This window comes from Chlorocebus sabaeus, chromosome 23, assembly GCF_047675955.1.
Source record: "Chlorocebus sabaeus isolate Y175 chromosome 23, mChlSab1.0.hap1, whole genome shotgun sequence".
Classification (NCBI taxonomy): domain Eukaryota; kingdom Metazoa; phylum Chordata; class Mammalia; order Primates; family Cercopithecidae; genus Chlorocebus; species Chlorocebus sabaeus.
The window spans coordinates 42,690,772-42,706,529 of NC_132926.1; the positions used below are offsets into that span (position 1 = coordinate 42,690,772).

Below are 15,758 nucleotides of genomic sequence, written 5' to 3' on the forward strand. Positions count from 1 at the left end.
AGCCCAGGAGTTCAAGGCTTCAGTGAGGTGAGATTGCGCCATTGCACTCCAGTCTGGGTGACAGAGCCAGAACCTTCTCTCTTTTTTTTCTCTTTTGAGTCAGGGTCTGGCTCTGTCATCCAGACTGGAGTGCAGTGGCACAATCTTGGCTCACTGCAACCTCTGCCTCCCAGGTTCAAGCCATCCTCCCCATCCCAGCCTCCTGAGTAGCTGGGACTACAGGCAGGTATGGCCAAACCTAGCTAATTTTTCTATTTTTAGCAGAGACAGGGTTTTGCCATGTTGCCCAGGCTGGTCTCAAACTCCTGAGCTCAAACAATCCTCCCTCCTTGGCCTCCTAAAGTGCTGGATTACAGGCGTGAGCCATCACAGCCAGCCCTGAGACTCTGTCTCTTAAAAAAAAGGAAAAAAATCTTGCATCATTTGATAGGACGCAAAGAGAGGGGCTCAACATTGCTTCTTCGACGTCACTGCCAAGATAGATAACCTAAATCTTATCATGAGGAAACATCAGAGAAACCAAAATTAAGAGACCTTCCATAAAATAACTGGACTGTAACCTTCAAAAATGTTTAGGTCATGAAAATCAAGGAAAGGCTGAGGTATTCCAGATTGAAGGAGACTGAAGAGACTTTCAATGAGTAATTCTGGACAGGATCCTTTTGCTATAAAGAACATTATTGAAACAACTGCTAAAATTTGAATAGGATCTGAAGATTAGATGATATTAATATATTTATGTTAATTTCCTAATTTTGATGGCTGTATTGTGATTATGTAGGAGACTGTCCCTTGTAAGGAAATACACACTAAACTATTCGGGGTGATGGGGCATCCTGTTGACAATTTACTCTGAAAGAGTTCAGGGAAAAAAGTTCTGTGTAATGTACTTCCAACTTTTCTTGTGACTGCTTCATAATAAAATATTTAAAAAATAAAGAAAAAAGGGCTAGGCATGGTGGCTCATGCCTGTAATCCCAGCACTTTGGGAGACCAATGCAGGAGGATCATTTGAGGTCAGGAGTTCGAGACCAGCCTGGCCAACATGGTGAAACTCTGTCTCTACTAAAAATACAAAAATTAGCCAGACTTGGTGGCATAAGCCTGCAGTCCCAGCTGCGCTGGAGGTTGAGGCATGAAAATGGCTTGAACCCGGGAGGCGGAGGCTGCAGTGAGCAGAGATCTTGCACTGCACTCCAGTATGGGTAACAGTGAGAGACTCTGTCTCAAAAAAAAAAAAAAAAAAGGAAAGAAAAAAGGATACCAATCATATAAATGATTGTATATGGATATGCATATTGTCAAAGACTGGAAGGCAAATAGACTGGAAGGAAATTAATAACAATAATGTAATTAATATTAAGGAGGAAGGATTGTTTGTAACATTTCTCTGCTTTCGAATCTTTTTTTTTTTTTTTAATTTCAGTGATGGAGTCTCACTCTGATCATAGCTCACTGCAGCCTTGAACTCTTGGGCTCAGGAGGTCCTCTCACCTTAGCCTCATGAGTAGCTAGGACTACAGGCATGCACCACCATGCCTGGCTAATTAAATTTTTTTTTTTTTTTGTAGAGACAGGGTCTTGCTGTGTTGCCTAGTCTGGTCTCAAACTCCTGGCCTCAAGAAATCCTCTGCCTCAACCTCTCAAAATGCTGGATTGTAGGCATGAGCCACTGTGCAGCCCTGACCTTAAATCTTTTGAGTTTAGTTCAGTAAATATGTGCTGAGGACTTGCTATGTGGTAGGCATTGTGCCAGGTCCAAGATACTAAAAAAGTCACAATGCTGGCTTGTAGTCTATAAGAAGGAGAATCCTGGGATAAGGATGAGTGCTGCCGGATGCTGAGGACAGGGGACACCTCACCCCAGTGAGGGTGCAGAGGGAGGAGTGTTTCAAATAGGTACTCTTGCTTTTCTATTAATAACAACAATACCAGGCATGGTGGCACATGCCTGAAGTCCCAGCTACTTGTGAGGCTGAGGCAGGAGGATCACTTGAACCCAGGAGTTTGAGTACAGACTAGGCAATATAGCAAGACCCTATCTCTTTAAAAAAAGTAAAAAAGGAATAATAATCATGCATGTTGGGCCTCTCTGAAAGATGTAGGGAGTCCTATCTGCATTGGGATCCCTGAGGAGGGAGAGGAATGTGGAGAATTCAGAGTCCAGGGAGCATGGGCGGCTGGTGGGCTGGGCTTCCAGGCTGAATCATGGGAAAGGAGAACCTGGTCTGAAACAGTACTGGGCGGGATTGGTGTTAGATTCCAGAAAAACCCCCAGGCGGTCTGTGGTGGAACCTGATGGATCCCTCAGAAGGGAAGAGAATGGGGATGGGGCCAGGTTACCATGGTTGATCATTGTGCATAGGCACTAGAGGCCATGCTGGGCAGGCACAGTTGCTGCTGCAGCCTCACATCCTCATCTGGACATGGCTGAGCAGGGCCCCTGGAGCTGGTCCCAATGTGTTTCCTTCTATTCTTTTGACAGGAAGCTCCTGGAGAGCCAGTCCCCACCCCCACCCCGCCCCAGTTCTCCCTCTCTCTTCTCCACTATGGACAGAGCCTCCACTGAGCTGCTGCCTGCCCGCCACATATCCAGCTGACATGGGCACCGCAAGAGCCATGCAGCTGTGCTGGGTGATCCTGGGCTTCCTCCTGTTCCGAGGTAAGAGGCACCTGCCACTTTTCCACAGCAATTCCTCTCCGCAGCTGGCCATTCTAGGCGTCAGTCCCTTTCTCAGAATACACATGCTTTCCATCCAGGGACTGTGCCCAGGGGAAATTCCAGAGCCTTTTCATGAAGGGGATCAGTTGGATTGGGGGTCCTGATTACCAGGCAGGGGTAAATGGAGCTATGGTTAAACCCTCTTGTGGGAAATTGCCCTGGGGGAGCTGGGCTCCCCATAGAGGCTGGCCTCCTGAATCATGGGAGGGAGCTGTGTTCGTGCGAGACCCAGGCCCAAAGCTTCTTCTAGGATGTGCTCAGGCTACTCATGACACTCATCCTCTGATCTTCGGGAAGGGCTGACGACGGCCACTCTATCAACTGTTCTAAGACAAATCCTCTGCACCTTGGGCTTCACAGGGGATCTGTTCTCTCCTTTCACATGAGGAGTAGCAGCCTAGGAATTCCAAATGTTGATTTTAAACTTAAATCACAGCAGGAGGGACTCAGGTTAGACACAAAGAACTGTTCACCAAGGAGGATGGGCATAACATTCTCACATCCAGGGGCTAGAGGAGATGACCTCCAGAGGAGGCTACATGGAAACGGCACCTCTCCGACAGGCTCTGCCAGCCAATGAGTTGTGAAGCCACTCATAGGGGTCCTGGCATCAGGGAGCAGTTGCTGGGAATCATGATGAGTCCAGGACATTTTGACTCACAGGGCAGCAACTTCCCTTTGACCATCTCTACCCTGCCCCCACCTCACCCTCTACAAGTCCTCTGTGCTCAAAGCAGCAGAAAGAGTGCGCAAGAGGGTTCGGGTGGGGAGGGGTGGTGGCCCCCCATCGGTGGTGGGTAAGAGGCCTGAGTACCAGAACACTGCCTCCTGGAGAGGTCAGGCATTTCTCTAAAAGCCCATGGGCTGGAGGACAAAACTCTGATTGTCCCCATCCCCTTCTACCCCCTCCATGACAGAGTCACAGTTCTCGGGCTGGGGGTCTAGGCTGTTGTGGAAACTGCAGGTGAGGCTCATGAGGTGGCCTAGACTTTTCCCAGCCTCCCTACACACTGTTTTCTCCCAGGCAAGTGCCAGGGCTCTCAAATGCCCTGTGTCAGCTCTACCTAAGCCGCTATCACTGCCCCCCTGAGTTTCCTAACCTCTCATCCTGAAGTGTGCAGAGCACTTCCTGGCTCCTTCATCTTGATGGACTGAGGAATCCTGAGCACATTCAGGCCCATAAAGGGACTTGACTATGGATACTCAGAGGCAGGGCAGACTTAAGACCTAGAGGATTTGAGAGAATGGGGCAAAAACAAAAGTGTCTGGTCTTCATTGAGCTTGTCAGGTACTGCGTTAAGTGCTTCATATGCATTTTCCTTCCCTCATAACAATTTGCGAGGTACTAATACCACTTGCATTTTACTTAGTTATTTTTGAGACAGGGTCGCTCCATTGCCCAGGCCAGAGTGCAGTGGCGTGATCATGGCTCACTGCAGCCTTGACCTCCTGGGCTCAAGCAATCCTCCTGCCTTAGCCTCCTGTGTAGCTGGGGGCTACAGGCACAAGCCACCACACCTGGCTAATTTTTGTATTTTTTTGTAGAGCAAGGTTTTACCATGTTGCCCAGGCTGGTCACTTGCACTTGAAAGAAAACTGAGTCCTAGGCCAGACAGTGACAATGTCAGGACTTGAACTCAGGCTTGCTGGGCTCCATTAACACCCACGATTTTAACTACTAAACTATGCTTCTGAGGAAAATGGGGAGGGGTGCGTGTGGAGATAGACTAGAAGGGGATAACGCAGACAGGATTAGAGAGGGGAAACCAGGGAAATCAGAAATTCCTGTGGCTAGAGCTCTTTGGGCGTCTGCAGGCCCCGTGGTCAGAGACACCCTCTGCTGTAGACACAGATGCTCGCTAAGTCCCTCCCCTACTCACAGAGGAATCTTTGTTGGTGACAAGAAGTTTGGGTAGTGGGAGGGGCAAGAGGCAAGGAAAGAGCAGGCTAGTGGGTCTTGAAGCTTGTGACTTTGGAACTCCTCCTAAGCCACTGAATAGTTTTCTTTCTAGATAAATGCAGAAGGGCAGTTCCTTGTGCCTTCCCACCAAAAATTAAGTTATAACCTTACAGCATTTAGATAGTACATTAGGCCGGGCGTGGTGGCTCACGACTGTAATCCCAGCACTTTGGGAGGCTGAGGCGGATGGATCACCTGAGGTCAGGAGTTTGAGACCAGCCTAGCCAACATGGTGAAACCCCATCTCTACTAAAAATATAAAAATGAGCCGGGCATGGTGGCAGGCACCTGTAATCCCAGCTACTCAGGAGGCTGAGGCAGGAGAATCCCTTGAGCCCAGGAGGCGGAGGTTGCAGTGAGCTGAGATCGTGCCACTGCACTCCAGCCTGGGTGACCAAGAGAGAAACTATCTCAAAAAAAGAAAAAAAAAGTACATTAGATATGCTGGATTAGTAACTGATAGATGTTTTCAGGTCATGCCTTGGGTTAAAAAGATTCTCCCAGGGTCATCCCCAGCTAGAAAGGGTTTTCTCTAGCCTGGGCTTCCTGTAAATTTTAACTCCCCTCTTGACCATCCCCCTCCCCGCAACAAGGGAATGGGACTCTCAGAAATGGTGATCTAGAAAAACATGGCCCAGGGTTTGGTAATTTTACACTTGGAAACAATTAATTCTACACTATCCAAATGATAGCCCCATGGAGGAAGGCAGTGGCTTAAGGAAAATAAGCACAGCAGCAGGCTGCTACAGGCAGGGGTGGACCCCTGGCACCCAGCCGCCTCTGTCCACCCAGGCCTGGGCTGAATGCTCCCCTGATGCTGAGAGGCCAAGGGAGCAGCAGAGCCAGGCCAGGGGCTTCAGTCCCCACTCAAACAGAGGGACGGGAACCCAGTTGGGCGGCTCCACTTCCCCACGTTGTTTTCCTTTCACATTGTTCACAGGTTTCAAGAATGATTTCATTGTGGAAAATGAGCAAATACAACCTGACCTTTCAGGTTCCACATACACAGCAGGACACACACAGGGGCGCATGAGCATGCACTCACATTTGCATAGAGCCCCGCAGACACACTTGTACATACAAAAAAGCCAGTGAGGGCTTCTGACTGGGGACTCTTGGTGACTGACCCCTCTCTGGGTTTGGTCAATAACAACCATTTCCTATGTATCCTCTGCCTGTAAAAGTGAATGGGTTGCTCATGCTAGAGCTTCCCTGCCTCCTATATATACCTCAGAACTTACTTCCTGCACAGGCCCCTACCTCCAGCCAAGATACAAGCCCTAATCCCCATCCCCATCTCACTCACCTTCCCATCTCTCAGTCCCTTCCCTGGGGGCAGGACTAGGGTGACAGTAGCTTAGGGTAAACATTAGCCTACAGACCTGGAGTCCTGGGCCCTTCCTTGTCAAGGTGTGGCAGGTCCTCTGTCCTTCCTTAGAAATGTCACTAGTTTAAAATAACCTTCCCCTGACCCTGAATCAGGTTGGTAAAATGCCCATGTTAGATTGAAGAGACAGGGAAGGACTTCGGGACCCTGAGCCATGAGGTGGTAGTGATGTTGCTATTGAGTCACAGTCTCGGAGGAAGCCAGCACCGTGAGCCACAGCCCGCACCCTTTAGCCCTCTGCCTAATGTGTCTGCCTTCTAGCATGGTAGGCTTAGAAAGCCAAAAGGGTTTTTTCTGTTTTCTTTTCTTTTTTTTTTTTTGAGGGATGGAGTCTCACTTTGTCGCCCAGGCTGGAGTGCAATGGCACGATCTCAGCTCACTGCAACCTCCACCTCCCGGGTTCAAGTGATTCTCATTTCTCAGCCTCCCAAGCAGCTGGTATTACAGGTGTGCACCATCAGGCTAGCTAATTTTTGTATTTTTAGTAGAGGCAGGGTTTCACCATGTTGGCCAGGCTAGTCTTGAACTCCTGACCTCACGTGATCCACCCACCTTGGCCTCCCTAAGTGCTGGGATTACAGGCGTGAACCGCTGCACCTGGACAGTGTTTTCTTTTCTTTTCTTTTCTTTTGTTGAGATAGGGTCTCTTTCTGTTGCCCAGGCTGGAGTGCAGTGGTGAAATCATAGCTTGCTGAAGCCAGCCTCACCCTTCTGGGCTCAAACAATCCTCCCACCTCAGCCTCCTGAGTAGATAGGACTCCAGGTGTGCACTACTATGCCTGAAGAATTTAAAAAAAAAAAAACCTTTTTAAAGAGACAGGGTCTTGCTATGTTGCCCAGGCTGGGCCAGAAGGCTTTCTGAGGGTTCCTCTCTAGGCTCTGTGCTAGGCAGGGGACTTACCAAGCTATGTGTTTTGCTTTCTCTTGCAGGCCACAGCTCCCAGCTCACAACGACCCAGACCTCTAGCTCTCAGGGTAAGACCAAACATGGCTCTACTCCAGCGTGTAGGCCTAGGAACTTAGGAAGGGTGAGAGGAGCTCTATGCCAATTTAGCCTTAACCTCAGGGGGCTGGGACTGTGGCTGGAGCAGGAGCTCTCTGGACTCACCAAAGCTGAGCTCATCTAAGGATTTTTTTTTTCAGCCTGGCCGAGTCTAATGTGCCTTGAAAGAAAAAAGAGGTGAATGGTTGAGAGTGAGGGGTGGGGAATGGGGTAGGGAGAAAGACACACAGATGTAGGGAAGAAGAGAGGGAGATGGAACAGTAGGAGGCCGTGCACCCCTCAGCCTCAGATGATCTGTTTCAGGAGGCCTTGGCAGTCTAAGTCCGACCACAGAGCCAGTTTCTTCCAACCCAGGTGAGTGAGTGCGGTTACTGAGGTCCCGGCTCCTGCCCCACATCCATTCATTCAGACCTGCTTGGAGCCCAGGGGTTCTTGGATGGGTGAGGGAGTGTGGTGTCACTAAACTTGCCCTACCTCCCACTCCCCAACTGTTTCTGTCCTTGCAGGATACATCCCTTCCTCAGAGGTTAACAGCCCAAGCCATCTGGCCAGCACCGGTACGCCAGGTACTGTGTCATTCAGACTGCAAACGCCATCCAGGGAGGGCCCAGTGAGGACCCCGACACAGTTTCTGCTCTAAAAGAGAATATAGACTGGGGCGAGGGGGAACAGACAAGGAAACAGAACCTCACATTGATGATGACATGCAGGGTGAGAAGGGCTGCGGTGGGCACAAGCAGAAGTGTGGGAGCCCAGGCACATGTCAGTCACTTCGGACTTGGGGGCCAGGGATGACTCCCAGAAGTGGCTTCTGAAGCCAAGCCGAGAAGGGGTCAGCTGAGCACGTGGAGGCTGTGGGATGGAGGGTAGTGGGGCTTATTCCAGGCAGAGGGAACTGCCCAGAGGTGAATAAGAGAATGGCCCCTTCTGGAACTGGAAGCAGGAAAGAAGAGGAAGATTTTGGACTGAAGAGCCTCCCGATGCACAGGCCGGCCAAGGCCCTGAGCAGGCCCACATGTACTTCCTCATTCACAGCAGCTCCAAAGAAGGCTGCGCAGGCCCCCATGGCACCCAGTAAACCCGTGACGCCGAGGGCAGGCACTGCGGATGGGCTCTTCCTGACCTGGCTGGGCCTAACTTGAGCCAAGCCACAGATGCACACATCAGGACTTGTTGAGTGCCCAAGGCGAGGGGCAGCGGTGAAAAACACTGGGTTCCATCTGGATGGGTTCCTTCTGCCCTCTTCAGGAGGCCACAGGGGTCAGGACCGACATCAGAGGCACCCTGGCTCAGGAAAGAAAGAGGCTTGGTGGGGCATAGAGGCAGAAACTTGGGCCTGGTCACAATGAAGGTAAAAGGAGCTTAGACTTGAGACTGAGAAAGGCATAGCTAGAGAGGAGAGGAAGGGGAAGGATACCCCAAAATGAAGGAAAAGGAAGGCAGAAAAAGCTGGGAAAGGGCTAGACTCCTCTCAGGCAGGGAAGATTGGCCTTTGCTTAGCAGCGAGGGAGAAGAGCTGCTGGGGGATGCCCCCATCTTGGTCATGCTGTTTCATGGTGCAGGCACAGGTGTCCCCAGCAGTGGAAGAGGCGGAGGCACAAGCGGAGGTATGTCCTGCTGCGCTCACCCTGAAGAGCAGTGGGCAGGAGATGTCTGTGATCCTTTCTCTCATCTTATCTCTTGGCTCTCAGATTTTTTATTCTCCCAGACTTATTTGGGAAGGGGGAGTGAGGAGGGATAAGGAAGTGGAACAGCAATTGGGCCTGAAGTATGATGCGTTGAGGAGGGAAGACACAGGTGACATAGCACCTTTTTTGTTGTTGAGGAGTCTTGTTCTGTCATCCAGGCTGGAGTGCAGTGGTGCGATCCCGGCTCTCTGCAACCTCTGCCTCCTGAGTAGCTGGGATTACAGGCATGTGCCACCAGGCCTAGCTAGTTTTTTTGTTTTGTTTTGTTTTAAGACAGTCTTGCTCTGTCACTTCAGTGCAGTGGCACAATCTTGCCTCACTGCAATCCCTGCCTCCCGGGTTCAAGCAATTCTCCTGCCTCAGTCACCTGGCTAGCTGGGACTACAGGCACGCGTCACCATGCCTGGGTAATTATGTATTTTTAGTAGAGATGGGATTTCACCATATTGCCAGGTTGGTCTCGAACTCCTGACCTCATGGTCTGCCCACCTTGGCCTCCCAAAGTGCTGGGATTACAGGCGTGAGCCACTGTGCCCGATTTTTTTTTTTTTTTTAAATTTTTAGGAGAGATGGGATTTTACCATTTTGGCCAGGCTGGTCTCAAACTCCTGACTTCAAGTGATCCACCTGTCTCAGCTGCCCAAGGTACTGGGATTACAGGCATGAGCCACTGCACCAGGCCAGCATAGCACTTTTTAAGAGAGTCGGAAACCTTTGCCCTTAACAGGCAGCCTGGTTTGTTGGAGCCTTGCCTGAGCAGAAATGTTCCTCCCACCTCAACCCTGGCACAACACAGACGGCTCTATTTTGCCCAGTCTGACCTCATAGCTCTGCAGCATAACTTCCGGTCCTTCCCTAGGGGGAAGCGGGAGGGAAGCTAGCTCTCTCTGATAGGCTGTGTCAGTCCCCTTCACTGATGCCCCGACTCCACTCCATTTTAGACACATTTCAAAATGTTCCCCCCAATTCAACCACCATGAGCCTGAGCATGAGGGAAGATGCTACCATCCTGCCCAGCCCCACGTCAGAGACTGTGCTCACTGTGGCTGCATTTGGTGAGAGCGGGAGGAGAAGGTGGGACATAGGAGGGAACCCCACCCCTGGAATTGACTTGGACTCTAGGTCTGGAAACGCAAGCTCAAATTTCACCCATTTGTTCCAGGAGGTTCTGGCTTATGAGGAAGACCCTTGTGGGAGGGGGGCTTCTGCCCCTCCAGTCCACTCTTCTTAGTTGTGCTGGGTTCCATGTTCTCGGGGGGATGGAGAGGGGACGGCAGGCTGAGAGCTCACCTGTTCAGCAGAGAAGTGGAACTCACTTTGCTCCTGGAGCCTGTCTACAAAGTACTCAGCTGGGAAGGGAATGCCAGACTCTTCTTGGCCCCCGTTTTGTCACCCCGACTGGCCCCCTTCACCCCATTCTTTTCTCTGTTCAGGTGTTATCAGCTTCATTGTCATCCTGGTGGTTGTTGTGATTGTCCTAGTCGGTGTGGTCAGCCTGAGATTCAAGTGTCGGAAGAGCAAGGAGTCTGAAGGTGCATACCCTGCCCTCAGGGACCCTTTTCCCCTCTGCTGGCAGACCCAGGGCTAGAGGCCCAGCTCACACCAGCCTGCATCTGGGGGAAGGAATGGCACATGAGTGCCTCTCCATGAGCGGGAGGGTCCCCAGGTGGGCTTTGAGAGGAAGGCTGGACTTGTGAGTTACAGCATGTGAGCCCCAATCCGTGCCTTTGGCTTTTACAGATCCCCAGAAACCTGGGAGTTCAGGGCTGCCTGAAAGGTAAGAACGTCAGAAGCATCTTCTATCTGACACCCAGATCCCAACTCCCAGAGGGAACTCACACTTCCCGCCTTCCACACGCACACACCCACACACCTCAAACCCACCACACACCCTACACCTCACTACACACACCCACACACCACGCACCACACACCCCTACACATCACACACACACCCACACACCTCAAACCCACCACACACCCTACACCTCACTACACACACCCAAACACCACACACCACACACATTATACACATCACACACACCCACACACCTCAAACCCACCACACACCCCTCACTACACACACCCACACACCACACACCACACACCCCCACACATCACACACACACCCACACACCTCAAGCCCACCACACACCCTACACCTCACTACACACACCCACACACCACACACCCCCACACATCACACACACACCCACACACCTCAAGCCCACCACACACCCTACACCTCACGACACACACCCAAACACCACACACCACACACATTATACACATCACACACACCCCCCATGTTATACACACCTCCCACACACCTCAAACACACCACATGCCCCATACCCCACTAGACACACATCTCACACACCACTCACACCACACACACACCCCCACACACCTCAGACACACCACACACACACACCTCACTGCAGACACACACCCACACACCACACACACACACCCTACACATCACACACACCACACACACCCCATATATCACACACCACACACACACCCTCCACACACCTCAAACACACCACACACCCCACTACACACACACACTACACACCCCACACCACACACATATCCCATGTTATATACACACCACACACACACATCACAAACACACCATATACCCCACACACCACACATACCCCATACTATACACACACACCCACACACCTCAAACATACCACATGCCCCACATTCCCACACTACACACACACCCACACATCTCACACGCACCTCACATACTACACACCACACACATCTCATACTGTACACACCACCCTCACACACACACCACATACCACACCCCCCACCCCCCACACTACACACACACCCACACACCACATATCCCCCACACATCACACACCACACACACCCCATACTATACACACCCCCAACACATACCACAAACACACCACACACTCCACACCCCACACTCCACACACATACCCACCTACCACACACACCCCACAAACCACACACACCCCATACCATACACCCCTCTACACACACACCTCAAATACACCACAGGCCTCATACCCCACACACCACACTCCACACACATACCACACACCCCACACGCCCCACACTATACACACACACACACCACAAACCTACCACATACCCCACACCCCACACTATACACATATACCCACACACCCCACATATCATATACACACACCCCTACACATCACACACAACACATCCCACACCCCACACTACTCACACACACCCATACACTACACACACGCCCCACATACATTCACATACCACACACACTCCATACTATACACATACTCCCACATACACCACAAACACACAACACATCCCATACCCCACACTACACACACACCCACACACCACATACACCCCATGCACCACACACACACCCTATACTATACACACACATCCCACACACACCATAAACGCACAACATGCTCCATATCCCACACATCCACACCACAAACACACACCCCCCACACCCTACACTATACATACACACCACATACATACATCCTATACTACACACACACCCCCCACACCCTATACCCTACACACCCACCCACACCATACCCACCCTTATACCCATACTATACACACCCACCCTCCCCACACACATACCCCACACACCCACCCAAACCACACACACACCACACATCCCATACCCCACTACACATACCCACATCACACACCCCACACCCCATACCCAACATACCCACCCAAACAACACACATACACCACACAGCCACACTTCACACACATCCCCCCATACCATACACACACACCACACCACACAACACACACACACCCCATACCCTCTACTACACACACACCACACACCTCATACTATACACACACACACCACACACACACCCAAACCACACACGCATCACACACACACACACCCTGTACCTCATACTACACACACACCACACACCCACCCAAACCACACACATACCACAAACCCACACGCCACACAAAACACACACATACCCCATATTATACATACACACAACATATACATCTCACATCACACACACCACACATACACACTCCTCCACACATCACATACACTATACATAACACTCCCATACCTACACACACCCCACACACCCCATACCACACACACACCCCATACCACACACACCACACAAGCATTACACCACATACACACACCCCCAACACCTCACACCACATACCCCATACCACACATATACACCCCTCATTACCACACACACATCCCACACACATACAATCCTGACAGGCTCCCCTGAGGCCAGGGCTGTGGACAGGGACAGACATGAAAGGGAATAATCAAATGACAGGAGATGGACTGAAACTCTTCAACCCAAGGGCTAAGCCTCTATAACCCCATCATGAAAAGTGTAGGAATTCAGATTCTAATACAAAAAGACATTCTCTCTAAGCTTAGGAACCACTTACTGAATACCTATTATGTGCCAAACACAATGGTATATATTTTATAATATTATCTCAAATCTGTATAGCAATCATTCAAGGTATATATTACTTTTTTTTTTTTTTTTGAGATGGAGTCTTGCTCTGTTGCCCAAGCTGGAGTACAGTGACACGATCTCAGCTCACTGCAACCTCCGCCTCCCAGGTTCAAGTGATTCTCCTACCTCAGCCTCCCAAGTAGCTGGGACTACAGGCATGCGCCACCACACCCGGCTAATTTTTGCATTTTTATTAGAGACACAGTTTCCCCATGTTGGCCAGGATGGTCTCAAACTCCTGACCTTGTGATCCACCCACCTCAGCCTCCCAAAGTGCTGGGATTACAGGCATTAGGCACTACGCCCAGCCTCTTTTGTTTTCTTTTTCTTTTTTTTGAAGGACAGGCTTGCTTTGTTGCCCAGGCTGGACTGCAATGATGCCAACAGGGATCAAATGATCCTCCCACCTCAGCCTGTCAAGTAGCTGGGACTACAGGCATGTGCCACCATGTCCAGCTAATTTTTAATTTTTTAAATAGATATGGGATATCACTATGTTGCCCAGGCTGGTCTCAAACTCCTGGTCTCAGGTGATCCTTCTGCCTCAGCCTCCCAAAGTGCTGGGATTATAGGTGTAAGCCAAGACATTACTTCATTATACATTTTAAAAATTGAGGCTTTAGGCTGGGCGCAGTGGCTTACGCCTGTAATCCCAGCACTTTGGGAGGCCAAGGTGGGCGGATCGTGAGGTCAGGGGTTCAAGACCAGCCTGGTAAACATGGTGAAACCCAGTCTGTACTAAAAATACAAAAATTAACTGGGTGTGGTGGCGCGTGCCTGTAATCCCAGCTACTTGGGAGGCTGAGGCAGGAGAATTGCTTGAACCCAGAGGCGGAGGTTGCAATGAGCTGAGATGGTGCCACTGCACTCCAGCCTGGGTGACAGAGCAAGACTCCATCCTGGGGGCGGGGTGGAAAAAAGTTGAGGCTTTGGCGGATGTGATGGCTCACGCCTGTAATCTCAGTACTTTGGGAGGCTGAGGCAGGTAGATTGTGTAAGCTCAGGAGGTCAAGGCTGCAGTGAGCTGTGATTGTGTCACAGCACTCCAGTCTGGGTGACAGAGCAAGACCCTGTCTCAATAAAAACTAAAAAAATAAAATTGAGGCTTTAATAGAGACTGTAATTTGGTAAAGATCAAACAAGTAGTAGGTAGTAACACCAAAATTTAAATGCAAGTCTTGGCCAGTCACAGTGGCTCACACCTGTAATCCCAGCACTTTGGGAGGCCAAGATGGCCAGATCATTTGAGGTCAGGAGTTCAAGACCAGCCTGGCCAACATGGTAAAATCTTGTCTCTACTAAAAAATACAAAAATTAGCTGGGTGTGGTGGCACATGCTCATAATCCCAGCTACTCAGGAGGCTGAGGCAGGAAAATCGCTTGAACCCGGGAGGTGGAGGTTGCAGTGAGCTGAGATCACGCCATTGCACTCCAGTCTGGGCGACAGAGCAAGATTCCATCTCTAAATAAATAAATAAATGCAGTCTTCTGGTCTTCAAAACACACTCTCATTTCATTATGATTCACCACCAACATATAGATTTCTTGAGACAAAGGTCTAAAGCTCAACAACCTCACAGTTCCTTGACTCTCCATTGCCCTGCCCTCCCCCTCTCTTTAACCCAGACACCCTTCCTCCCCCAGCTGCTCCACAGCCAATGGAGAGAAAGATCGCATCACCCTTATCTCCATGAAGAACATCAACATGAATAATGGCAAACAAAGTCTCTCAGCAGAGAAGGTACATTTTTTCTGTTTCCTGCCTTCCTTCCCCAAATTCACCTTTCCCCTCCTCCTCCTACTTTCAGGCCAGAAAGGAGATACTTTCAAAGACCCTGGCTCTTCTCCCCTCTTCTCTACCCCGCCACTCCTAAGAAGTTCACTCTTCCCCATTATGCATTTATTTTGCAGGTTCTTTAAAAGCAACTTTGGGTCCCCATGAGTCCAAGGATGATGCAGCTGCCCTGTGACTACAAGGAGGAAGAGATGGAATTAGTAGAGGCAATGAACCACATGTAAATTATTTTATTGTTTCATGTCTGCTCCCAGATCTAAAGGACACTAGCATTGCCCCAGATCTGGGAGCAAGCTACCAATAGGGGAGACAGTTTCCTATATGGACAACTGCTGTGGAAATCCTGCCTGCTTCTCCCACCTTCTCAGAGCCACAGGAAAGAGGAGGTGACAGAGCGAGAGCAAGGAAAGTGATGAGGTGGATTGATCCTTTCTACTTTGCATTAAAATTATTTTCTAGCCTGCAGTCTAATTATTTTTAAGGTCTATGCTCCCATGCACATTTCTTAACAGAATGTTCTAGCAGCTTTTGGGCCTTCTTTCCAAGGCCAGACATACATGCAGGTTTCTGCCTCTATGGGCAGCTCTCTGAGAAACTTGGATGGTCGAGAGAAGGGACTTTGTGTCAGGTTTTATCAGGTTCACCTGGGTGTTGTTGTTGTCACT

The 15,758-nt window shown here is 50.2% G+C and overlaps 1 protein-coding gene across 4 annotated transcripts; it reads left to right on the forward strand.

The window, feature by feature from the left end:
* Positions 1 to 2,234: 2,234 nt before the first annotated feature.
* On the forward strand, positions 2,235 to 15,558 carry ECSCR (endothelial cell surface expressed chemotaxis and apoptosis regulator). 4 transcript variants are annotated; one of them, XM_073010649.1, is made up of 10 exons: positions 2,251 to 2,662; positions 7,000 to 7,044; positions 7,376 to 7,426; positions 7,579 to 7,638; positions 9,325 to 9,405; positions 9,702 to 9,815; positions 10,194 to 10,292; positions 10,501 to 10,537; positions 14,943 to 15,039; positions 15,210 to 15,558. In XM_073010649.1, the coding sequence occupies exons 1-10, from the start codon at positions 2,602 to 2,604 to the stop codon at positions 15,216 to 15,218; spliced, it is 654 nt and encodes a 217-aa protein (XP_072866750.1). In that variant the 5' UTR covers positions 2,251 to 2,601; the 3' UTR covers positions 15,219 to 15,558. The 4 variants fall into 4 exon arrangements, with proteins under 4 accessions (XP_072866752.1, XP_072866750.1, XP_072866751.1 ...); XM_038009558.2 differs by lacking the exon at positions 9,325 to 9,405 and adding an exon at positions 8,635 to 8,679 and having other exon boundaries at positions 2,258 to 2,662; XM_073010651.1 differs by lacking the exon at positions 15,210 to 15,558 and having other exon boundaries at positions 2,235 to 2,662; positions 9,702 to 9,834; positions 14,943 to 15,014.
* Positions 15,559 to 15,758: the final 200 nt, after the last annotated feature.